The 26,657-nt window shown below is 46.4% G+C and overlaps 1 protein-coding gene across 2 annotated transcripts in view; it reads left to right on the plus strand.

The window, feature by feature from the left end:
• Window positions 1–26,657, plus strand: part of TNFAIP8 (TNF alpha induced protein 8) — a 136,058-nt gene that overhangs the window by 59,102 nt on the left and 50,299 nt on the right. Inside the window, exon 1 of one of the 2 annotated variants that reach the window (XM_030317051.1) lies at window positions 12,368–12,527. The exons of the other annotated variant lie outside the window; for it this stretch is intronic. Coding sequence (XP_030172911.1) covers window positions 12,515–12,527 — 13 coding nt within the window. The 5' untranslated portion in view covers window positions 12,368–12,514. Of the gene's footprint in view, window positions 1–12,367; window positions 12,528–26,657 lie in introns of those variants that run through there. 2 annotated transcript variants of the gene reach the window in all.

The raw sequence follows: 26,657 nt of genomic DNA on the forward strand, positions 1-26,657 counted from the left end.
TCTTCTGACTAAGATGCCTTATTGGGATTTTGACAGAGTCTAAACTTTTAAACAGCACTTATAGGAAGGATCCTTAATAACCTGTTCTCAATGGTGCTATACCTGTTGGAATTTCTTGGAAGTATCTGCTTCCCTCCTTCCACACCCCCATCCCATCACCCCGGCACACACACAGAACCTCCTCTGGCCCCTTGTGTATCATGAATCCTCAGGGCCACCATGGGGCACAGTAAGACCTCAATAGATATTTGTTGAGTAAATGTGGGAAGGTGATAGCCCTGGATTGTAATTGTCCTTGTCCCCCAGTTCTGATTTGCCTTGCCTTAAAAACTGAAAGTTTTCCAGAGTCAAAAATTTCTGTTTTGAGGCACCTGGGTGGCTCAATCGGTTAAGCATCCAACTTCAACTCAGGTCATGATCTCATGGTTCATGGGTTCAAGCCCCGCATCAGACCCTGTGCTGACAGTACAGAGCCTGCTTGGGGTTCTCTCTCTCTCTCTCTCTCTCTCTCTCTCTCACTCTGCCCCTCCCCTGCTCACTCTCTCGCCCTGTCTCTCAAAATAAACATAAACAAATTTTTTCTCTTTTGTTCAGTAGTCCTGGGTATGTGTTTCCCCTCAGCTCTGTAGTTTCCAGGGGGTTATTTAAAAAAAAAACCAAACATGGAACTAAGAGAAGTTTGTGGGCATCTTCTAGCAAATCATCTGTGCTCTTTGAATGGCCATTGAGTGCTGTGCTTAGGAGGCTGCCAAACAAACCACCCTCATGACCTAGTGGCGAGCGTGGAGGCAGACTGGCCACGGCATGCGCCTCTGTGGTGAACTTTTTCAATGTGAGCATGCGTAAGCCAGGCTCCAAATACCTGCGACTTGCTGTGACTTGTCTGAACTGTTTATTGAATTTTTTAAACCTGTCTGGGAAGGAGGCTAGAACACAGTGTGCCTGGGTCTTATCTTAAGTTGATCTTATTTAAAAGGAATAGACAAGAACTTAATCATGTTTAACTTGTAGTGATATACATAGGACTTTCGGTCTCCGTTGTCAAGAATCTAAAGGAGAATGAGGAAGGGTTTTTTCCGTAGAAGACCCTGGTCTGTATTTCAGACTTCGCCTGCGGGGCTGGGAGCTACTTACTGGGTGAGGTTTCCCCCCTCCGTCCTCTTCAAACTCCTACCTGGGGGCACCTGGATGGCCCAGGTGGTTAAGCATCCAATTTTGGCTAAGGTCTTGATCTCATGGTTCGTGGGTTCTAGCCTGGCTTTGGGCTCTGTGCCGACGGTATGAGCCTGATTGGGATTCTCTCTCTTCCTCCCCATCTCTTTGCCCCTCCCCCACTCACATGTTTTTCTCTCTCTCTCAAAACAAATACACTTAAAAAAAAACAAAAAACAAACCAACAACTCTTATCTGTGACCTCTTCAGGATGAGGATTGGAGGGACCAACCGTCAGTGCTGAGTCAGAGGGTAAGCCAGAAGAGAATGACACACTTCCTGCCCTAAGTTCTAGGGAGTTTTTCTGGTTTGTTTTCTGTTTTGCTTTGAAGATTCCCTAAGACAGAAGATTGCCCTGACCCGTCTTTGGATCAGCAACCTCTGTTTATTTTTGTGATCTCCTAGGATATCCACCCTGCTCTACCTTCTTATCACTCACAGGTTTTAAAAACAAAAAGCTTTTTTTTTTTTTTTAAGTTTTTTAATGTTTATCTATTTTTGAGAGGAGAGAGACAGACAGAGCGCAAGCAGGGGAGGGGCAGAGAGAGAGGAAGACACAGAATCTGAAGCAGGCTCCAGGTTCTGAGCCATCAGCACAGAGCCTGACGTGGGGCTCGAACTCACAAACCACGAGATCGTGACCTGAGCCGAAGTCAGCCGCTTAACTGATTGAGCCACCCGGCGCCCCTACAAAAAACTTTTTAAAATCTTTATTGCAAAAGTTTCACATGCTTGTGTCATATATCTATCAACTACAATTTGACTCAAAAAATGAAAAATGGGAGCGAGGGGGAAGGGAGAAAAAAAAGATACTCCTTAATTTCACCACCCAGAAAAAAAGTTTGTGAATATCACTCCAGGCTTTTCCTGTATGCCTCTAGTTTTTCTCTACAAAAATTATATGGTACTTAATAAAATTTCTTTTATATATTGCTTTGTAGCCTTTGTGAAGAGTTCCCATCTTATTAATTACTTGACACGATCCTTTTGAAAGACTGTATTACATGCCATTATACGGACGTGCCGTAATTCACTTCAGCCGATCCTCCGTTTGGACAGCGGGGCTGTTTCCAGGCTCTGGCATTATTAGAACGCCACACAACTCCCTCGTACTACAGCTGCCCACACTTGTCCCTGTTTCATTGGAGGTATTCTTGGAAGTGGCTCAAAGGGCGTGTGGAGTTTTCAGGTTTTGATCTTTATTGCCACTTTGCCTTCCAGACAACTTGACCTGCTTTATATTCCCACCGTATAATATAAACTTCTCACCATGTCCTGTATGGCACTGTCTGTGCTGGCCCATGCTTGACTCCCATCTGCTCCCCACACCCATCTCCCCCATGCTTCGCCCATGTGGCCACACCGGCCCCCTTTCTGCCCCTTTCCCCCCCGAAGCGTGCTGACATTGTCCTGTTTTGGCTGGAGTACCTGCTCTTCCCACTGCCTAGCCTGCTTTTCCTCTGGCTCTTGGCATTGTCCTCTGAGGCCACCTCTGCCAGGGTGGTCTCCATCACACCCCGTTGGTTTCCAGTCTGCCACTGCTCACCATCTGTCCTTTTTTTTTTTTTTTTTTTTTGGTTTTTATTTTTGAGACAGAGAGAGCGCGTGAGTGGGGGAAGGGCAGAGGGAGAAGGAGACACAGAATCTGAAGCACGTTGCAGACTCCCAGCTGTCAGCACAAAGCCCGATGTGGGGCTCGAATCCACGAACTGTGAGATCATGACCTGAGCCGGTTAGATGCTTAACCGACTGAGTCACCCAGATGCAACCCCATCTCCCGCTTCTTTTTTCTTTTCTTTTTTTTTTTTTAATTTTTTTTTAACGTTTTATTTATTTTTGAGACAGGGAGAGACAGAGCATGAACAGGGGAGGGTCAGAGAGAGGGAGACACAGAATCTGAAACAGGCTCCAGGCTCTGAGCTGTCAGCCCAGAGCCCGACGCGGGGCTCGAACTCACGGACCGCGAGATCACGACCTGAGCCGAAGTCGGCCGCTTAACCGACTGAACCACCCAGGCACCCCTCTTTTTTCTTTTTTTAATTCCATTGTCCAGCCATCCAGGCATGGACTATGGTTATTTTTTTAAGATTTATTTATTTACTTATTTATTTTGAGAGACAGAGAACAAGCATGAGCAAGGTAGTGGCAGAGAGAGAGAGGGGAGAGAGAGAATCCCAAAGAGGCTCCATGCTATCAGCACAGAGCCTGATGCGGAGCTAGAGTTCACCAGGCCCGAGATCATGACCTGAGCAGAAATCTAGAGTCGTATGCTGAACCGACTGAGCCACCAGACGCCCCACCATCTTGTCCTTTAATTATTTGTGTGTTTTGTTGGCTGCCATCTCTTCCCCCCACCATTGAAAGTCAGTTCTGTAGCTCAGGCTTCCTCATGTATTCTCCTCCCCACCATGTTCCCAGCATCTAAATCCATACCTCGCATGCAGTAGGTACTGGATAAATGCGGGTTGATTCTGTTGAATGAATGGAGAAGTCTCCCTGACGTCCAAGAATGTGCAGTGTAGTGTGGATAAGGAAATGTGCAGAGCAGGGACTATCCTTTGGAGCAAAATGTGCTGAATGCTGTACGAAACTTCCGAGTGGCATAGGGAGACAGAAGTGAGAGCTGACCACTGGCTCCGAGCATCACCCAGGCCCCGCGTGAGCTAAGCCTCGGGCTCTGTAATTGATGATGGTGGAAGGGACCCAAGGGGCCAGGGCATGGGGGTGAGCGGAGGCCCAGAGGGAAGACCATGGGAAGTACTCTGCGGCCAGGATTCGGGGCCACCTGAAACCTTGACATGCCAGTGTGGACTCTGACCCATGAGCAGCAGGGAAGCACTGCACGTGGCCCCCCAGAGGGCGACATGGTAAGTGACGATGTGGAAGCACCTTTTAAATGTACTTCTTGGCACAGGTGGTGGTGTTAAGGTGACAGAGCCGCACTTGGGGAAGATATCCTGGGAGGGTGACTAAGTGGAAGGAGAAGGAAGTTCAGGCCAGAGGATAACACCTGGGGTGACAGGGAAGGCCGGAGGGGCAGTTGGGGAGGGCGGAACAGGAGGATTTGGGGGAGGGTAGGGGGAGCAAGGGGTCCGCAGTGACGCTGAGTCTGAATGACCAGTGGGTAGGTGAGATACGGAGCCCCACAAGAGAAAGCTGTTATGGAGCGAGGAAGCATACGAATCTAGTCTGGGTCCACCCCTTTGCTGGACCAGTGAGCACTGTGTAGATTGAACCCACTCATGTGCCCTCCTTTGCCCTGAAGAACCTCGGGTGATGAGAACATAGAGCAGGGGGGCCAGAAATTATCACAGGATAGGGGTCTTGGGCTCCCATGGCCCCCTTCTCATCTGACAGCCCAATGGGAAGGGGAAATGGGGCTCCAGCCTCTCCCCAGGGGATTAGAGGTGGTTTGCTGATGGTGTCCACTCCCAGTCACAGGTGGAAGGAGTGGTGTCAGCTTGCCATTGGGTAAATGTGTTCAGTTGTAAGGCTGAGGATGATGGTACAGAGGACAGGTGGCTGTGTGTTGGCTGCATGTGCACAGGCACTCTGGGGACATATGTCACCCTGAAGTGGGTGACACAGCACCCTTTCCCTGCAAACGGGCAAACCCCATGTGTGTTTCTCCTGAAGGGGAATATCTGGGAAATTTTACTCAATATGTGGCTGTAGTTTCGGATTATTCTCTAAATTGAAAAGTTTTTGAATGTCAGTCTTTTAGGTTTGAAAATAGCCACAGGGATAAAAACTACATAATGACCAAGCTCTCTCTCTGAAGGAAGAAGGGCGAGTGGAACTGCGTGCTGGCATCCCCTGGAAAGTTGTCTTTTCAAGAAACCACCTTGGAGCGCCTGGGTGGCTCAGTCGGTTAAGCATCTGACTCTTGATTTTGGCTCAGATCATGATCTCATGGTTCATGAGTTCGAGTCCCGCATGGGGCTCTGTGCTGACAGCGTGGAGCCTGCTTGGGATTCTCTGTCTCCCTCTCCCTGCCCCTCTTCTACTCGCTCTCTCTCAAAATAAATACATTAACATTGGAAGGAAGGAAGGAAGGAAGGAAGGAACCGCCTTGTGCCCCCTTTAACGCAGGAGTTTAACAGCATCCCAATGAAAATGAGGTGAAAACAGCCAAAGCATGGTGGGAAGGCAGCAGGACTTGGTGAATGAGTGACCATCAAGCTGAGAGCGGAATCAGCAGTGACCACAAACATGGTAGTGTTGGAACCCAGAGAGGTTAAAACAGAGGGGAAAATAATTGGGTTTGGCAGTGGAGGAACGTTGAGGAATTCAGCTCGGGAAATATCAGATGTTGCCTATTAACTAGAAATACTAGAAATTTATAGAGAAATTGACTCGGCAATTGGAGGGTTTTTCCTTGGCAAATGGAAAGTTTCATTAGTTTAGTATTTTATCACTAGGGATCCTGCTCAGTTTTACATGCGGGTTTGCAGTGGAAGAATGCTATAAAGTGTCAGGACTCCGTTTATATGCATTTCAACAGAAAGGAAGCTGCATTCAAGTGCCAGCATATTTACTGCAGCAGACGCTCAGTGTTTTTTGCCTTGTAAATGCTGATCTTAGTGTTTTCATGGGTGGTGCCGGTGCGAATAGGGCTTTGTGTCTGAGGAAGACAGACATAAATGCTCATTCTGAAGTCCTAGGATCCCGTTCCCACCACAGCTGCACAGCTAACCAGCCTAGCGGTGTGATTTGGGGCACGGCTTTCAGCTTCCTCAGGCTGCTTCATTTTTTTTTTAATGTTTACTTATTTTTGAGAGAGAGAGACACGGAGAGACAGACAGAGCATGAGCGGGGGAGGGGCAGAGAGAGAGGGAGACACAATCTGAAGCAGGCTCCGGGCTCTGAGCTGTCAACACAGAGCCCTACATGGGGCTAGAACTCATGAACATTGAGATCATGACCTGAGCTGAAGTTGGATGCTTAACCGACTGAGCCACTCAGGTACACCAGGCTGCTTCATTTTCTTTGCTTGTGAAGAAAGGTTAGATGTTATCAGAGGTCTTGCCATCCCTGAAGTTGTGTGAATTTTAAGAAATAAAAGTGGTGTTTTTTTTCTTTTTGTTTTTTTGGCAGGAGTGGGGGCTCTGAGTTGCATTTTATAAAATTTATACTTAAACCATAGAAACTACATACGATCCGATAGAAAGATCTGCCTTCCCACACTTTTTTAAAAAAAATTTTAAAACATGTTTGTTTATTTTTGAGACAGAGAGAGACAGAGTGCAAGTGGGGAATGGGCGGAGAGAGAGGGCGACACAGAATCTGAAGCAGGCTCCAGGCTCCGAGCCATCAGCACAGAGACCAATGCAGGGCTTGAACTCATGAACCATGAGATCATGACCTGAGTTGAAGTCGGATGCTTGACCGACTGAGCCACCCAGGCACCGCCCCCCCCCCAACCCCGCAACTTATTTTTTGTGCAGCTCTTTTCTGGGGGAGGCTGTGAACGGCAGCAGACCTCATAACAGATCTGAGAAATCTCCTTCCCAGTCCTGTTCTGATGCCAGCGCTGCCCCTTCCCCCACCACAGCTCCAACTCACCCTGTTTCACTTACTGCTTTCCTGGCTTTGAAAGGTGGGTTAGCAGGTGTTCTTTTTATTTTCTAGACACTGACCTATTTATGCTTTCCGTGATACGATATTAAGAGAAAAAAGCCAACAGATTTGGCTCAGGACATACCTGGGTTCACAGGCTGGCACTGCCCTGAGCAGGCATGTTACTTTTAGGGAACTCCCTGTCCTCACCTGTGACCTGGACAGCAGGGTGCCCACCTCCTGAGGTTTTGGTGAGGACCGGGTGAACATAGGGAAGACATCACACACACTCGCTGGCATCGAGAGGGTGCCGGACACTGGCGAGATTTTCGCAGCCTTGTCTAGGCACAAACCACGGGCTTCTCTGCCGGTGCAAACCTCCTTTGGTGAGAGAGGGTGAGTCCGACCACCCGCCATCTCTGCGACAGCATCTGTGCAATGCTTCTGGAGTACCTTCCCAAGCTGGGGCACTCACTCTTCTAGAATAACTCCAGATCAGCCCTGCTTTGCCCATGACTGCTTCCTCCTTGAAGAGGAGAGGAGGGTCAAAGGGAAGCAAGTCAAATTATTTGGGGCCGTGGCTTTAGGGAGGCTGCTGAAAGAGTTGAGGTGGCTGGAGGAGGCAGAGGAGAGGAGGTCTGGAGAGGACCTAAGGCAGGGTCAGGGTCATCATTCTTCGTGGCAGCCATGGTAGCATATCCCAGGGACTAGGGAGCGTCTTGGAAAGGCCAGAGCATGAAGGTCAAGGTGTTTTGTAGACATTTCCAGTTGTCTCTCAGGCTATAAAATCGGATGAAGGAAACAAATGCAGGTATCTTTTTCATGCAGGCACCAATTTCACGAATGCTCTGGTGATGAATGTGCTGCTGATAAGGATGTGGGTGACTGTCAGGCAATCTTGTTCGCGGGGGTATGTCATGAGCAGTCGATGAAACTAGGCCAGAGATGGTGTGTGCTCCGGAGATTGTTCTGGGAGGGCAGGGCTTGCGACGTCCTGTTGACTGTGCTGCTTAACCTCTTTAGCTCTGCCAGTCTCTTTGGAAATTGGGATTGCCACCCACTTTCCCTGGGTGTGGGGACAGTGAAATGATTTCAGTGATAGTGCCTTGCTCTGAGATGCCTAGATAGCACAGAGCACATGCATACCCAAGAAGAGAATCTGGTTTTCTACCTGCCACTGTCATGTGGCTGCAGATCTCATAGATGGACCCAGGCTTGCCTAACGATGACTTATTTAGGATCACGGTGAAACTCCAGAGCGCTTCTGTCATCAGCAGTGCCAGGAGTGGGTGACTGCAGGCGTTGGGGTGCTGAGAAGTTTGCTTCAGCTGCAGAGCTGTGCTCACCAGAAAAGATGTCCCTGTGCATTCCCTAGCAAAGCTGGATCTGGACAGATTCCTCGGTCCCTGGGCCCCCAGGCAGAGTTTCCAGGGCTGTGTCCTCTCCCTTCCCTGCCTCAGAGCAGGTATCTCTTTTGGTATCTCTTTCAGGCTCCTCTCTGAATTAGTGATGCTCCAGCTTTGGGACACCACCACAGTTGTTGGTCCTTGAATCGACCTTGAGTGGCTTAATTTGCAAGTCCTAAAAAAGCATACAAGAGCTGTATTCATAGCTACAAAGGCAACTGAAAAGAGTTAGATGTTGTTTTTTTAAGTTTATTTATTTATTTATTTATTTATTTATTTATTTATTTATTTAGAACCAGTGGGAGAAGACAGAGAGAGAGAGAAGGAAAGCATCCCAAGTAGGTTCTGCACTGTCAGCACAGAGCTTGACATGGGGCTCAAACTCACAAAACCCCGAGATCATGACCTGAGCTGAAACCAAGAGCCAGATGCATAACCAACTAAGCCACACAGGCGCCCCTTACAGCTTTTTTTTTTTTAAGTTTATTTATTTATTTTGAGAGAGAGAGAGAGAGATAGTGTAAGTGGGGGAGGGTGGAGAGAGAGAGGGAGAGAGAATCCCAGTCTTCACACCTGTCAGCACAGAGTTCATGTGGGGCTCGATCCCATGAACTGTGAGATCACGACCTGAGCTGAAACCAACAGTCGCATACTCAACCAACGAAGCCACACAGGCGTCCCTTAAAGCTTTTTTTTTCCTGTAAGCTTGTTTATTTATTTATTTTGAGAGAGAGGAGAGAGCGCAAGTGGGGGAGGGGCAGAGAGACAGGGAGACCAAGAATCCCAAGCAGGTTTGATATTGTTTTACATAAAGCTGTTTTGTTCCATGAATCTTCCTGATCTTTAGTTCTGTGGCTCTTTCTTCCCAAATGAAGGAAGTGAGCTGAATATTTTAACTACAGATGCTGGGACTTCTTGAAGCAGCAAACTTTGAATGGATCCGAGCCTATAAGATCGAGGCATTCTGGTCTCAAGGGAGAGAAGAGGGAGGGATGTCTTAAGGATATGCCCCCCCCCCCCCCCCCCCCCGTCTAGTTTGTAACCCATCCCGATGTGTTGATTTTATTCTCCATTGCTGGAGAGCTTTCTCCAAAAGCAGAAATAGGCCCTCCCTGACTATGCCTGGAGCATGTGCGACAGGGTCCTGCCGCCATGTTGGCTGCTGTGATTCTGTACGCCTCTTCCTCCAGTCTTCCCTCCCCTTCACGGTGCTGCTTCTCCTCTCCAGTAGTAGTGGACAGAGTGGTTCTTGGCAGCCACGTAGCCATGCAGCTACCACCAAGGTAGTATTTTAAGGAAACATGAGAGAACAGTTCCTCTGTTTAGACGTGGTATTTCTGCTCTTTACAAAAACTGTGTAGCTTGGAATTGCCAATGCGTTAGTGTCTGCAGGGTCGTAGGGATTAGAATCTTTTTAAAAAATGTTTATTTATTTATTTTGAGAGAGTGTGGTAGCAGGGGAGGGGCAGAGAGGGAGGAAGACAGAGAATCCCAAGCAGGCTCCGCACTGTCAGCGCAGAGCCTCACGTGGGTCTCAAACTCCTAAACCATGAGATCATGACTTGAGCTGAAACCAAGAGTTGGATGCTTAACCATCTGAGCCACCGGGTGCCCCCCTAGTGATTAGAATCTTGGACTTCCAAGAGGAATAGTATCTTGGCATCTTCTCTGACCCTTAGTCTCTGATGAAGTGGTGTGGCATTAACGGGCCAGTGAGAATTTGGGGACATAACACAAGGAATGAAGAAGGATGGTTTCTAAGGCGTAAAGTTCGAACCATCATTAGGTAGTCACATGATAATGTAGGCTATAAAGAAAATAAGTAATGCATAATATGTTTGTAAATTGGCATTGATTTGGTATCTCTTTCAGGCTCCTCTCCGAATTAGTAGTAGGCATTTGGTTTATAATTCAGGTCAACAATAATGCTTGTTGCTATTTAATCTCTCACTGTACATCCCGTGGTTCTCTTTACGTACTGATAGGGATTCTGTGAGGTAGATGATGTTATTCTTATTTGAATGAGAATAAAATCGCTCAGAGAGGTGAAGTAACTTATGATACTATAAAACCAGGAAGTGGCAGGGCATCTGGGTGGCTCAGTCAATTCAATGTCCGACTTTGGCGCAGATCATGATCTCGCAGTTCGTGGGTTCGAGCCCCTCATTGGGCTCTGTGCAGACAGCTCAGAGCCTGGAGCCTGCTTCGGATTCTCTGTCTCCCTCTCTCTCTGCCCCTCTCTCATTCTTACTCTGTCTCTCTCTCTCAAAAATAAACATTAAACAAAACAAAAGAAAACAAGAAACACCCAGGAAGTGGCATAGCTGGACTGTGAACCAGGCCTAGCAGACTCCAGCATATTTGTCCATTGCATTCCACTTGGCTTCCTTTTTGCTGAGTTTCTGGTAGGCTCAAGACAGTGTTATTGCTATGGAGGATAAAAATAAAATCAAGAAACCTACCGTGTATGGGGCACCTGGGTGACTCAGTTAGTTAAGTGACTGACTCTTGATCTTGGCTCAGGTCACGATCTCACAGGTTTGTGAGATGGAGCCCCGCATTGGGGTCTACGCTGACCGTGTGGAGCCTGCTTGGTATTCTCTCTGTCTCTCTGCCCCTCCCACAATCATGCGTGAGCTTGTGTGCACCCTCTCTCTCTCTTTCCTCTCTCTCTCTCCAAATAAATTAACTTAGAAAGCAAGAGAAAGAAAGAAAGAAAGAAAGAAAGAAAGAAAGAAAGAAAGAAAGAAACCTACTGTGTAGTTGGGAATAAGACAGGTATGCCCCTAAAGGTAATTCACAGACAACCTGTGATAGGTACCCGGAATGTGTTACCAAGGAAGTTGAACTGAGGTGCCATGGGGGTTAAAGGGAGAGGCTGAGGGGCTCCTGGGTGGCTCAGTCAGTTAAGCCTCTGACTTCGGCCCAGGTCATGATCTCACGGTTTGTGAGTTTGAGCCCTACTTCTGGCTCTGTGCTGACAGCTCAGAGCCTGGATCCCGCTTCGGATTCTGTGTCTCCCTCTCTCTCTGCCCCTTCCCTGCTCGCACTCTGTCTCTCTCTCTCTCTCTCTCAAAAATAAATAAGCATTAAAAAAAAAAAAGGGGAGAGGATGAGATCACGCATGCTGGTTGGGATGCTCAAAGTCTTCATTGAGGCAGTGCACTTGGAATTGGGCCTTGCAGGACTGGTAGAATCTTGCTCAGTGGGGATAGATAAGGGAACAATTTGTGGGTAGTAGCGATTATCAAATGTACAGAGAAATCAATAAGCTTCTAAAGAGACTATTAGATACTATAGATGCATGTATCTTTATATATGTCCATGTGTGTCTTGTGTGTGCCTGAATACAGTCACCCACACATTCTTTATAATGACCTTATATTCTTTTGGGGGCACCTGGGTGGCTCAGTCGGTTAAGCATCTGACTCTTGATTTTGGCTCAGGTCATGATCTCACGGTTCCATGAGCTTGAGCCCTGCGTCCAGCCCACACAGATGATGCAGAGCCTGATTGAGATTCCCTCCCTCTGTCTCTGCCTCTTCCCTGCCTCAAAATAAATAAATAAACTAAAAAAAAAAAAATCTTAAACAAAAATTAAGACCTTCTATTTTTTCAAAAGCAGAAGACTAATGGTTTTAAGTCACAACATTGTCCAAACTCTGTTCTCCACTTCTACCTAGAACAAGAATATGTCTAAGCAGCAGTTACTATTAATAGACATTCATGTTTATACCGGCCAGGTAGGAATGAACTGGTTTTTTTCTTTTGTGTCATTTTTCTTTTCCCCCCAGGCATCTAACTGCTGCCTTTTTTTTTCTTTCTAAGTATTGGCTCTTCTTTTCTAGCATGTTGAAACGTTAGACTTCCTGTTTCTGCTTGATTTTGAAATTATCTCCTGTTCGCCTATCACAGGTAATCCCTGGGTTTCTGTGTAGACACAGTTTATGGGCAGCCAGTGCAGGCAGCAACCAGTCCCTTCCCATTGTGGATGTGGGGACCTCTCCGGATTCACAATTAAAGGCTCCATAATGCATTCCACTACAGGTGACGAAACCCAGCTCCCAGAATAACAAGCAAGACAGCTTTTAAAGTGACTGCTGTTGACCAGTGTCTTCTGTGCGTTTGTTTGGTAAACGTATGGTGGATTTTTTTTTTTTTTTTTAAGAATGGTATAAATTCTTTGGAATTATTCTCGGGGGAAGGCTGACTCTTCCTGAAGGCAATACAGTTACCATAGAATCCCTATCAACAGAGTGGCTGTGTATGTTCCTCTGGTCTTTGTGACTACCAAGACGCCGTGAAGCCGTCCTTCTGACCGAGGACGGGGGCGGGAAATGCTGAAACTAGGTGAGTTAAAAGTGCCCTCAGACTAACTTGGTGTAATATGTTGGAATTTGGCAGAATGTTCAGATGACTAAGTAATGTGGTGTTGCTGTCTGCAAGGGAATAACATTTGGTCGCGGCTTTGTAAAGTGGTTGTGTCGAACAAATCACTCCTTTTCTTTTTTCTGTAACTGGGTGTGGGGCCCTGGTGTTGAGCTGACGGAGGTATGAAATAGTGTAGGTGGAAAAAATGGCATCTGAAGTTTGCATGTAGATGGTTTCGTCTGTAAACAAATGAAGGATGGAAATGCTTCAGAAATGGGACTCTGAGAAGGTGGCTTAGCTTTTTCAGTTCAAGTTTCTCCTTGCGCCTTATCCATCTGCTTAACTGCAGGACGTCTCTAGTTCCCAGTGCATTGGCCAGTGATCTGCAAACACATGGGTGTTTATTTCTATTCTCCTGTTGTGTACATGTTTGTCAGACTGTTTCTGCAGTCACCATTCTCCCTAACGGCCAATCGACAATTTTACCCAGCATACATATAGGCTCGTGGCCTTTTAAAACATGTCTTAGGCTCATTTTCAGCCATATTTAAAGCTGCTACACGTAGCCTTAATTTGATTTTTGAGATTGATTTTTTAGATAAATTGCAAGAGTTTTTGAGCATTGAAAATAGAGCATTTTAAATAGCCTTTAAAGTTACATACAGATTTACACATTTGTTCAAGTCTGTGCATGATATTTGGTGAAGTCTCTCTAAAATTTTTCTGCTCAAAAGGCTTTCTGGAGCTTACACTGAATACAGAGAAGGAATCAGAAATTGGAAGACGTAGGCGGGCATTAGTATATCTAGATTCTTGGCCCATTAATGGAACCTTGGCAGCCGGTGCAATTTCTCAGAGACAGGACTTCTTTTGTACAGAAGTGGTCACCTGCACGTCATTTATGTTAAATGTGCACTTGCCTCCCAGATGCCCAGAGCTGTGCGTGTGATTCACTGTCTCCCTTCTCTATATATGCACATGGGCACAGGCACATTCTATCAAATATATAAAAATGGTTTACGTGCCTGTGACAGTATCTCATGGCGTAGATGCATTTGAGATCAGCGCCAGGTTCGGCCAGGAAGGTTTCGCGGACAAAGCGAGTTTTGCGGGGAGTTCCAAAGGGAGGTAAGGAACGCATTTTTGGCAGAAGGAAGAAGCGTATGTGAAGCTTCTAGCGCTGGAGTGATTAAGCCAGATGTATTCTGTGAGTGAGCGTGAACCATATGCGAGCGGGTTGAAAATAACCAGGCTAGTAGCGAAGAGGAGGCAAGGGGTACTTGTGGAGGAGGACTGGAGAGGCTTGTGGGGAGCTGGAGTTGTGTGTGTTGCTGGTTTTCACACTTGGATGCCCGCACAAGGCTGGCCATGTCGCCATCTAGTGGAGCCGGTGAAAATGCACCACCACCTCTTGTACCTTCAGGTTGAATTCATCCTGCGGTATCTTAGCAATAGGGAAGCTAAGGAATTTTACATAAAGAATTAGAGAAAGGAGATGGGTGTAACCATAAGCACCCCCCCATGATATTAGTTTTGACTCTAGAAAATGGAGCTGAATCCCAATATAAAGAATTTCTCACAGACTGTCTGGAGGTCCTGGTGTCACTGAGGGTGCAGGGGGTACCTGGCAGGAAGCAGCATGTGAGAAGTTGTACAGCACAATGAAAGCATACCACATCTGGCCCTGCATTGGCTTATTTCATGTGGTCATAGAGTCCATCCCAGTACAGCGGTGGCAGAGGAGAGCTCCCTCACCAGAGGCACCACAGACCTCGGGACTGGAGGACACTGTAGAGGGCCATACACCCCCCTCCTCCCTTCCACGCATGTGTGCCTGCATCCATTCAGCAAAACTTCCTGAATCTCTGTAATGTATCAGGCTCTCTTCCAGGTACTGGGAATACACCAGTGAAGGGTGCAGATAGAAACCTCTGCTCTTAAAAAAAGAAAGAAAGAAAGAAAGAAAGAAAGAAAGAAAGAAAGAAAGAAAGAAAGAAAGAAAATAAGGAAATAAAGAAATCCCTTCCCTTGGAATGCTGACACTCTGGTGGGAAAGACAGATGACAAATAAATGAGTAAAATGTATAGTAGGTAGGATACTGTTAAGTGCTAAGATGGGAAGCATTTTTTTTAAATCTACAATAGGGGGTAAGGATGGTTGTGCATTTTTGTGGGGTGGCAGGGGTAGAGAGAGGATTTGCAAATGTGTGTCCTCGCCGAGAATGTGGTATTAGTCTCTGCTGAAGGTATCAGGAAGCTAGACCTCTGGCTATCCTGGGAAGAGCATTCCAAGCAGGGGGCAAGCAGATACAAAGGCCCTGAGGTGGGAATGGTCCTGGTGTGCTCCTGAAACACAGCAAGGGGATTGATCGGATGTGCCGGAGACTGGGGAGGGGCAGATAAAGTGGGGCCGTGGGGGCAGTTACAACGCACTGGACTTTTCCCAGACGTGAGGTGAGAAGCCATTCCATCTAGCCTAATCTTCTCATTTGACAAATGAAACTTAGGACACAGAAGTTAGGTCAGGTTCCATGGCTATCCAGCCTCATGGAGCCAGACGGGGCTGGGATGAGAACGTGCCTCTTAACCCAGCCTTCTTCCTGCCACCCTGCCTGCCCCTGTGGGGACGTGCGACCACACGCAGGCTGAGGCTTCCGAGTGTAGTGGTCCTGAAGAAGCCAGGTGCTGTGGGCTTTCCCAGGCAGCTCTGTTAGCGCCTCCTGGTCCCTCCCTCAGCGCGTCCACGGCAAACACAGAAAGGAGCAGACCTCTTATCTCAGAGGACCCTTCCACCAAATATGCCTTCCTCAATTTCATAATGGAGAGAAATCCTTGGGGTCTTCCTAGCAGTTCAACCCCGAAACCTACAATCTCAGGAAGGCTCCCTTTGTTCGTTATGCAGTTATCTGGATATAAGTTAATGTAAGACATCTATAGTCTTACGGTGTTGGATCACAGTTCTCGCCATGAGAGTTAGTAAGATTGAATAGTAAAAGTTATTTTAAATGAATTTGAAAATAGGATCTTAGGTAGGAGAGGTAACCACTGGTTGTCATCAAATGCAGCTGGACCTGGACAGTTTGGCCCAATATTCTTTGCCCTCTGACTTTGCTGGGAGCCTGGTCAAGCCTTCCCCGCCCATCCCTTCTTCCTGCTCCTTTAGATCTTATGACCCTTGTCCTCTGGATGTGGGCCAAATCCTCTAATCTCACTTTCTGGCGAACATCAGACTAGTGCTAAGTATAGAGAACGACCGTGTTGTCCCCCACAGCGTCTCCTCTCCCTCGTCTCCCACAGCCTGGATCCTGTGGACAGAGTAACAGGAGGTACAGGCACAAGGTCGGTCCCAGCGTGTGAAAAAAACTCACCCACGACTCGCTTGCTCCTTCCTTTCTTCCAAAACAAAGCTCTCAGCATAAGTGATGTGGGGTTTACATCATCTTATTTGGCATGTACATTTATTTGTATAATACTTTCTTTTATTTTTTTTAAGTTTATTCATTTATTTTGAGAGGGAGGAAGGGCAGAGAGAGAGAGAGAGAGAGAGAGAGAGAATCCTAGGCAGGCTCCATGCTGTCGGCACAGAGCCCAATGAGGGGCTTGAACTCACCAATTGCAAGATTCCTGAGCTGAAACCAGGAGTCTGAAGCTTAACCCACTGAGCCATCCAGTCACCCCTTTGAATAATACTTCCTCTCATTTCCTCCTTCCCTCTCCTCCCTTCCTTCCTTAGTTTCTTTCTGCCAACAGAGGTACTTTCCATATGTTCATTTGCCTATGTTCTTTTTCTTTTCTTTTTTCATGTTTATTTTTGAGAGAGAGAGAGAGAGAGAGAGAGAGAGCACAAGCTCTGGGGGAGGGGCAAAGAGAGAGGGAGACAGAAGGTCCAAAGCCAGCTCCAGGCTCTCAGCACAGAGCCCCCACGGGGGGCTCAGACTCATGAACCATGAGATCATGACCTGAGCCAAAGTTGGGTGCTCAACCAAATGAGCCACCTAGGCACCCCAGCCTATGTTATTTTTAAATGAGCTCTGAAATCCCACTACCTCCAACTATTAGGATCAGTAGTTAAGTTCTTTGTTTCTCCCTGGAGCCTGAGAGCACGGTTCCCTGGGGACTTTTGGTTTGGGATCTTTAGGAGAGTGGGTACTCCTGGGGGTGCTTTTACCTTTTCCTACCTTGCAAGTCTTTCTCTTTTTGCCCTTCAGAAAGGCAGCCATCCCTTGTGGCAAGGATGTTCCCATATCGGGTTCATCAGGAGGCCCCATCACAGATGGTGGGGCAGCGCCATACTGGGAGTGGGGGTGGGAACCTCAAGGACCCAGGTCCTGCCTCTCTGACCCTCTTCCCTGTGTATGTCACTGAGGTTTCTCAGCATCCCCCACCTTGGGCCTCTGCGCTTGGCCACCACTGCCATCAGACAGGCGAGACTTGGCTCTGCCGGAGAGAGAGGGTTCCAGGCTGTCCCCTGGCCTTTGTTAGGCAGCCAACTTGAGGAAATGGGGGAGGAAGTGATGGTTACCTGTGTATTCTGGGGCTGCTTTACCCACTGTCCTTTAGGGGCTGGACATGTGTTAAAGCCAGAGGCAAGATTAGAAGTCCTCAAGCATGCTCCTCATTTGCCTTCCAGAATATTCTATGAGTGATGGCTCTTATTGTACAAGAGAGAGAAACCCCAGTTTAGATTGGCTCAGACAAAACAGAATTTTTTATTAGCTTACATAACTGGAACAAGATTTGGTTTAGCCGCTCAGTGATGTCAAGAACTCATTTCCTTTCCAATTTGCCTTCTGTGGTGAGTTTCATCCTCAGCCAGCTCCTCTCATGATGGTTAAATGTCTGTAGCAATCCTAACTTTGTGCATACAGCACACCATCCAGGAGGAGAGACAGAATTGGCTCTGGCAGCTCTAACAGAGGAACAAGTGGCCTTTGCCAGAAGCCCCCAGCAAATTTCTCATGTGTCCTTGTCTAATCGTAAGCCAGTTTATTGGCTGTAGAATGTGGTGTTGAGTGGCTTAGGTTTGTGTTGCCTAAACCAGTCACTCTATGGCAAGGGGGATAGGATTACCGGGGCGGAGTTAAAATGGTCAGGGCTGAACATGAGAGGTGAGGCTGGGGTCATTTTCTCCTTCAGACAGCAGCCTGTGGGGATGGAAGTGATGCCAATGGGCCACAGTGTCTACTAAACAGACTTCCTTTCAGGGTGGTTTTATTTCCTCCCTGTTGTTTCTTACTTGGTGACTGGCTGTGGTATAATACAGTGAATGGAGCCCGGCATATTGGATTATCAGCACCCCCTGAGCCCGTGACAAGGACATAGGTGCTATCAGGGAGACCTGGGACATACTCTCTATGAAGCACAACAGCCCTGCAGATCAGACAGGGAAATTCTCAGAGGACGATAAAGCATCCCTAAGGTATCATAGACCTGGTCTGGTAAGCCTTGAACACTGAGAGTAAGAACTAGAGAAAATTAATTACAGGCAGGCCTTCAATCTATGGTAATTATGTGTCCCTGTAATAATCGAAGTCCAGTATAATTTTTCTTTTAAAACACTGCAATAAGGCCACATTTTCCTGTAAAGAATACCTTTACATTTTAAAGATAGGAGCTTAATTGCCATATTGGGTTATTTTATCGATTTTATTTTTGAGAGAGAGAGAGAATTAGAGAGCGCGGTACAAACAGGTCAGGTCAGGGGCAGAGGGAGAACAAGAATCTTAAGCAGGTTCCATGTTCAGCACAGAGCCCGATGCGGGGCTCAATCCCACGACCATGAGATCATGACCTGAGCCAAAATTAAGAGTTGGATGTTTAACCAACTGAGCCACCCAGGCACCCCAAGTGCGACAGATGTCTTAAATAGCTACCAAGAAGCTCGACTGACTGAGGGCTAGGTGCAAACCTGTTGTACTGTCAGGTTCTTTGAAAAACACAAGTGTCTCTTACGGCCGGTGGATGACTCACAACTAAGCCTAAATGAATTCACTGGGTGTTGGTAGTTGGAGCCAAACTTGGTGTTGGTAGTTGGATACCACAGATACTATAGCATGGCCACAGCTCACTGAATAGATGGCTTGTTTCCTTTGCCAAGCCAGCCTTGGATACTGGCTGCCAGGCTCGTGTTGTGTCACATCTAGACGTCAGTTTTGTGGGAGCAGATCAGACGAGGCAATATCAGACAGTTACTGCTGACAGATACTTCTGTTAAAAAGTGGTTTCAGATCCATGGTCACATGGCTTATCTTGGGACTGGTGAGCCCCACGGTGTTTTTGGCCTCCTGTTTTGTTAAGAGTCTGATTACAAGTGGTATTGCACACTGTTGTGGTTTATCGGTTTTTAGGGCTCTTTTTGCTCAATTACCCTGAAATGGTGAAGTCTGGAGCTCTACCTTGATAGGACAGAGGCTGTTTGGTTAGTTTTGATATCAGTCTGTGTGAACCAGTGGTCCCAAACTCAAATGTCTACAAGAACCAGGTAAGAAATATGAACGTGGAAATACAGCTTTCTGTGAACAATTGGAAGTCATGAGGCCTGGGGCCACCTTGGAGAGAACGGGTCTTGTCTCAAGGCCTTGAAGTTCAGATGCAAAATGAACCTTATCTGGTCCAAGAAAACCCTGTGGGGCTGGATCTAATCCTAAGGCTACCAGTTTGTGATTCTTGGGCTATGAATCCGCTAACTTCAGCTGTCATTGACGTGTTTGCTCAGCTTCAGAGAGGTCACATTTTCTGGATATCAGCCCTTTGTAATTTGGTTGTTAAGTAGATTTTAGCTCTTTCCCTTAGTTATGAGACTATCACTGGGATAAGTGGGCCACCCTAACTTTTACTCACAAATTGGAAATACTTCAAAAGAAATCACGTCCTCATGAATATCAGTCCTTTGGTGCAGGGCCTTTGGAGGCTGAATCAACTTAGAGAAGCAACTCGTTCAAAACAGCTCAGAGTATTTTACATCATTAGAACGCTTTGCGTCACTAAAAATAAGGGCCCCCCAAGCATTTGAAACTCACACTCTTGCGTTGCAAGATGTCTGCTCCATATATTCATTCCTCTTTGCCTTTTCTCTGAGTTAAGCTGGCTTGGGTTTAGGGACCAGAGTGGTTTCTGGAACGGAACAAGCTCGTGTTCACTCTTTCCCTCCCCTTCCAGGCCTCCCCACACTCTTCATTTCTGTCTCCCTGCTTCCCCCCACTGCTTCCCCATCCCCACCGTGAAGGAACAAAGAAACCAGTGAATTCATTTAGGCTTAGTTGTGAGTCATCCACCGGCCTTAAGAGACACTTGTGTTTTTCAAAGAACCTGACATTACAACAGCAAATAGGACAAATTTTAGCCAAACGTCTGCTTCTCTCTAATGAGAGCGTTTGTTGTTAACTGGATAATTTGGGGCTGGGGAGCCTCCCAGGCACCCCAGAGATAACACCTCCTGCAGCCCCGCTTCGGCTAAGATCTGCTGGACCAGCACCAGCCACTGAGCATGGAGGTGGGTGTTCGACTTTATCCTTCTTTATTTACATCATTCAAACTCCTGTCAGTGCCCGTGAAAATTCCTGCAAATGTGTTTTTGTAAGGGATGGCTGGTACCCAGCTTCCCTGTGTCTGGCCAGTGGGAGAGATATAGGGATTTAAATATTCCTTCAGCAAAGCCACTCAGTGAACACTGTGCTAAAATTGTGCTCTTTTGGGGCGCCTGGGTGGCTCAGTCAGTTAAGCGTCTGACTTTGGCTCAGGTCATGATCTCGCGGTTCCAGCTCAGCGCCTGGAGCCTGCTTCGGATTCTGTGTCTCCCTCTCTCTCTGCCCCTTGCCCGGCTCGCACTCTCTTTCTGTCTCTCAAAAATGAATAAACGTTAAAAAAATTTTCTTTAGGGGCGCCTGGGTGGCGCAGTCGGTTAAGCGTCCGACTTTAGCCAGGTCACGATCTCGCAGTCCGTGAGTTTGAGCCCCGCGTCAGGCTCTGGGCTGATGGCTCAGAGCCTGGAGCCTGTTTCCGATTCTGTGTCTCCCTCTCTCTCTGCCCCTCCCCCGTTCATGCTCTGTCTCTCTCTGTCCCAAAAATAAATAAAAGTTGAAAAAAAAATTTTTCTTTAACTGCTCTTTTGATAGTGCTTTCTCCCCAGAGTACTGTCTCAACTTATTCCTTTTAGTGAGACTTCATAGAGGAATCGTCCCCAATTCTTCCTCTACTTCTTAACAGCAATTTATTCCTGAACCCCTTACAATTTGGCTTCTGTCTCTACTCACGTTACATCACCAGGAACCATTCTTCCTTCTTTTCTTGCTCACTTCCCAGTCCTTGACTGATTCCTTGACCCCCAAGTTTTACCTCAGGCATCACTTCTTTCAGGAAGCCTTCCTTGATTGACTTCCTCCTCCAGGACTGATTTATGTACTTGTCCTACGAGCTTTTCGTAGCACCCCATACTTTCCTGCTTTTGCATTTATACTATATTTTAATTAGTGCCTTCCCCCTCCCCTTACTGTAGGCTCTGTGAGGATAAGCACCATGCTTGTTTTATTTACACCATTTGCCTTGTAAATGTTCGGTGAATGTTTGCAGATGGAAGAACTGTATAAATGAAGACAACGTCTGAACACTGCCATCTGTGGCTTCCTCCAAAGCAGGCAGTGAACCCCGGTTTCCTCCATCAACCTTTGGTTCTCTCCTGGTCCCTTGGACCTCCACGTAGTAGATGCAGAGGGATTGTTAGAGGCTGTCCATAAAAGTGACATCTGACTCTGAGGAAGAAGACAGGTGTCAGGAAATCCTGACCATTTATATGCAGCTGCTTCATGACCAGGCAGTAACTCTGTATTGCTCATATTGAACACATGATGGCTACCTGTCGATGACACCAAGGGAGCAGATGAGTTTTGAGGGTTCTGACCCCTAACAGAAGAGGACACGTTGCTTAGAGATCCAGGCAAATGGGCGGTGATGATTTTATCATGACCATGGGGCGGGGTGGCGGCGGGAATCTTGAATATCTGTTCGGAGAGAAACATAAACTAATGGTTCGGGGAGCTGATAAGTATGATACTACTGATAAGTAGGCAGTACTGTGCTTTCAGGACCATTTAAGGAATTTTCCAGATAATTTTAACTCTATGCAATTGTGCCTTACTGATTTTAGGACCCAGCTTCCCTCCTCTTACCTCTGAAAACATGACTCTGCTATGTTGACAGCATTACGTCTGCTCTGTAGATGTCTATGTTGCGAAGGGCTTTCTAGAGCCTTTAGGAACGATGTGAAATCTTGATCACATGCATCTTCTTGTGTACCTTGAAACTGGATGGGAACCGTTGCTGTGGGTGTAAGGATGATGAAAAAGGACTTTATTAGGCAGGATTTAGTGAGCAAAAAAGTAGGTTCATATCTCTATTACAGAATTGTGTGATCAGTCTGCTTTGTAAAAAAAAAAAAAAAAACAACCCACAATAATAATATAATAGTACTGTTCTATAGCCTTTTAGTGCAGAGGAGATATTCTATGCATTCTGTTTTAGAAATATCTTCATCAAAATCTCTGGCTTTTTCGAAGCAGAAGCACTTCCCAGAAGAGCCCTGGTCACATGGGAAACTGACTTGACAGAAAACACACAAGCATATCCCCACATTGGTTGCCCTGCTCAGACCTCAGGTTCAGAGTTGTGAAATGGAACTCCTCCCCTTCCCCCTTGCCACGCCTCTTCCTCTCTGGACTCCCCCTCTTCTATTGTCTGGCTCCCTCTTCCGCCAAGTGAGCCGGGCTCAGAGCCTCCCAGTCAGCTTTGCCGTCTGTCCTCTCTTTCTGCTCTGGCCCCCTCTTCTGTTGCAGCACATGGTATGCTTGTGTTAAGATAACATTGTGGGTGCTCTGCTCAGTCAGAGACACTATAGCATAGAAAAAAGTAGCATAGAATGAGGGCAGAGGACCCACATTCTAGTCTCAGTTCATGCTCAGTCCTAGCTAAGTGACCTTGGTCCAGCCACTTCATTTCTCTGAGCATCTGTATCCTTGTCAGAAGCAGATGGAACCAGTAATACCCAAGATTCCTTCCTTATAGGATTTTTCTGAGGGTCAGTGGCCATGTATGCAAAAACATTTCAAGAACTAGAAAACACCATGTTGCTGAGGTGTGGTAAGACTGAGATATGTTCTGCAATGTGCCTAAGTGCATAATACTTAGCCTGTAGCAGGTGCCTGACAAATTATACTTGGTAACTGAGAAACAAATTTTTTTTCAGTTTATATATTTATTGAGAGAGAAAGAAAGAGAGCACAAGCAGGGGAGGGGAGAGAAATGGAGAGACAGAATCCTGAGCAGGTTCAAAGCCATCAGCACAGAGCCTGATGCAGGGTTCCAACTCACGAACTGTGAGATCATGACCAGAGCCAAGGTCAAGAGTCCGATGCATAACCAACTGTGCCACCCAGGTGCCCCCAAACTCGATAATATTAAGACAGCAGAATTTAAACATGTATATCATTTGGTTCTAAACTGGGCTGCTTTGTTCAGAATTGGGGCGATGGCCAAGTGAAATATTGTTTCCTTCCTCTGGTCCAGATAACAGGATATTCGGGACACCCAAGGTTCTGCCTTTTCATTTCACAGGTCAGTCTCATCCCTTAAGAAAACAGATGGCAAAATTAAGTACATATTGTGCAACAGTGGATCCCAGACTGGCTTTAGAACAGCATATTATAAACGCAAACAGCCTCTGAGGGGAAGCGCGCTTCGTTCCTGAGAGACCGGCTTAATAGAACGTTTATTGCCCAAGAGAAGTTCATGCGTTGAGTAGAGAGGTGCCTGGGATTCCCATCTGGGATTTATTAGTATATACATTCAGGGGCCCCAGTGCCGGATGTTAGTTCTTAACCTAAAGGAAACAAAACTCTCATTCTGAGGCTGGCCAGGTTGCCTCTCTTTGAAAGTGGGCAGCTGCTGCTGGTACCTCTCTGGCCCTGGAAATCCCACCAACTGAAATGGAATTGTGTCCAATCCATCTTATTAATGGTTCCTAGGACAAACACATTGGGCTTGATAGGTGACTGGTGAGGAAGGCTGCCTCTGCGAAGACCAGCACGACCCATTATTTGCAGCCTAAACTCCAGTGGCTTCTACTGGGGGTGTTTGCCTCTGCTCCTCACGCTGTTTATGTTAAAAGGAAGTGCGTCCATTCTCTGCATGTTGTAAAACAGAAGGTTTGCAGCTGTCAGAGTTATTTTCCCCTTGGCTCTTTATCTGATGGCCTTTTTTGTAAACCTGATAGATTTATGGATCGTTTCAAATTCCCGGCACCGGCTCTTCAGATGTAATGCAAATTTTCTTTTCTTGTTTCTTTCTTTGAAGATAACAGATATTTATGTACACATTTCCTCGTGATGTACCTCTGAGGCAAGGGGAAATTAAAATTGTCCTTACATGTTGTCATAATTCAATATTATGAAATGATTAAATGATTATTAGTGATATCGTGCCTTCCAAGCGTCTGTGTTCTGCTCTCTGGAAAGGAGGGGGAAAAAAACCCTCGAGGTATAATCTTGTGTTTTAAATAGCTTACAAATCTGGCTCAGAAGACAACTAACATCAAGATTATGAACTTCAGGGGCGCCTGGGTGGCTCAGTCAGTTAAGCATCCGGTTTCAGCTCAGTCATGATCTCGAGGTTCATGAGTTCAAACCTTGAGTCAGGCTCTCTACTGTCAGTGCAGAGCCAGCTTCGAATCTTCTGTCCCCTCTCTTTCTCTCTGCCCCTCCCCCTGCTTACTCGCACTTTCTCTCCCTCAAAAACAAACAAACAAACAAACAAACAAACATTGAAAAAAAAGATTATCCACTTTATAATAGAAGTTCACTCTGGAAGCATAAGTTCAGGGTAAACTTCAGTAGGCTTTATGGAGGAACTGAAACCAGAGCAGGGTTTGGGGACAGGTTTAAAAAAAAAAAAGGGCCCAAAGGCAAGGGAATTAAAAGCAAAAGTGAATTACTGGGATCTTATGAAGATAAAAAGCTTCTGCACAGCAAAGGAAACAACCAACAAAACTAAAAAGCAACCAACGGAATGGGAAAAGATATTTGCAAATGACATATCGGACAAAGGGCTAGTATCCAAAATCTATAAAGAGCTCACCAAACTCCACACCCGAAAAACAAATAACCCAGTGAAGAAATGGGCAGAAAACATGAATAGACACTTCTCTAAAGAAGACATCCGGATGGCCAACAGGCACATGAAAAGATGTTCAGCGTCGCTCCTTATCATGGAAATACAAATCAAAACCACACTCAGGTATCACCTCACGCCAGTCAGAGTGGCCAAAATGAACAAATCAGGAGACTATAGATGCTGGCGAGGATGTGGAGAAACGGGAACCCTCTTGCACTGTTGGTGGGAATGCAAATTGGTGCAGCCGCTCTGGAAAGCAGTGTGGAGGTTCCTCAAAAAATTAAAAATAGACCTACCCTATGACCCAGCAATAGCACTGCTAGGAATTTACCCAAGGGATACAGGAGTACTGATGCATAGGGGCACTTGTACCCCAATGTTCATAGCAGCACTCTCAACAATAGCCAAATTATGGAAAGAGCCTAAATGTCCATCAACTGATGAATGGATAAAGAAATTGTGGTTTATATACACAATGGAATACTACGTGGCAATGAGAAAAAATGAAATATGGCCTTTTGTAGCAACGTGGATGCAACTGGAGAGTGTGATGCTAAGTGAAATAAGCCATACAGAGAAAGACAGATACCATATGGTTTCACTCTTATGTGGATCCTGAGAAACTTAACGGGAACCCATGGGGGAGGGGAAGGAAAAAAAAAAAAAAAAGGACGTTAGAGTGGGAGAGAGCCAAAGCATAAGAGACTATTAAAAACTGAGAACAAACTGAGGGTTGATGGGGGTGGGAGGGAGGAGAGGGTGGGTGATGGGTATTGAGGAGGGCACCTTTTGGGATGAGCACTGGGTGTTGTATGGAAACCAATTTGACAATAAATTTCATATATTTAAATAAATAAATAAATAAATAAATAAATAAATAAATAAATAAAATATATGGCATGGTGTGAAAAGCTGGGAAAAAAAAAAAGGGGATGTTACATAGCGGGGAGCAGCTGCTCCCACAAGGTGGCTTGTGGTTGCACAAAGTGTCATGGTTCGCTGTAATAGTTGTTTCCAGTAATTTCCAGTTAGTGAAAACAAGTGTCAGAGTTTCTGAATGAGTCCTTCTCTAGTCATTCATATCTGCTTGGGGGGAGGCAGGGGGGTGCACATTTGTGGTTCGGCCCCGGTGCTGTCATTCAGCCGTACTTCGCTGCCTTTGCTTGCTTTGGAAGAGAGAGGTGGGTGTTCAGCTGGCATCCCGGGTGCCTTCGCCCACAGCCTGCTTATCTCTGTGTCTCCATGTGGGTGTGGGGGGCTGACTTGGCCAGGTACTTGTGGCAGTTAGAGGTTGTTGTATTTCCAACCTCTGGACATTTGAAGTTTCTATGCCTGGTCTCATTTAAGGGAAATCAGCTTGAAATCTGTTCGATTATACCAGCTGGACATGATAGTTGGACCCACCACTGTAGGAATGGAGGGAAAAAAGGCCTATCCAGGAAACGTTCTGATGATGGGACTTAGTGAGATTAGAAATAAAGGGAGACAGAGCAGCCTAAGTCAGAGGCCATCATAGGATTCTAGCCACCATTGCCTAAGTGAAAAATAATTTAATATCATGAAGAAGATCAAGATGGTGTGTGTGTGTGTGTGTGTGTGTGTGTGATGGTGGTGGGGGTTGTTGGTGGGGTCTATCTTTGCCTTCAGATGGACGGATGCTCCTGGACAGGGTGAGCCTAAGGAGCCATCCACGCAGACAAGCCCTCATGGCAGCTACAAACATGTGGCCTGGAGCAAAGTTTCCCAACATGCTTCACTCTTAGTGCCTCTAGTTTTTTCACATCATTTTCTTGGACACAAGGAACACCTAATCATTTCATTTCTTAAGTGCTTAAGTCTAATAACTTAATGCATATTTCTGTGCTAATAATTTTGTAGCTATGTGGAAGATAGAATATGTATAAGTCGAAAGATAAAAAATAATGTTTTGGCAGTGCCTGGGTGGCTCAG

Source organism: Lynx canadensis, chromosome A1 (assembly GCF_007474595.2).
Source record: "Lynx canadensis isolate LIC74 chromosome A1, mLynCan4.pri.v2, whole genome shotgun sequence".
In the NCBI taxonomy this organism is placed as follows: domain Eukaryota; kingdom Metazoa; phylum Chordata; class Mammalia; order Carnivora; family Felidae; genus Lynx; species Lynx canadensis.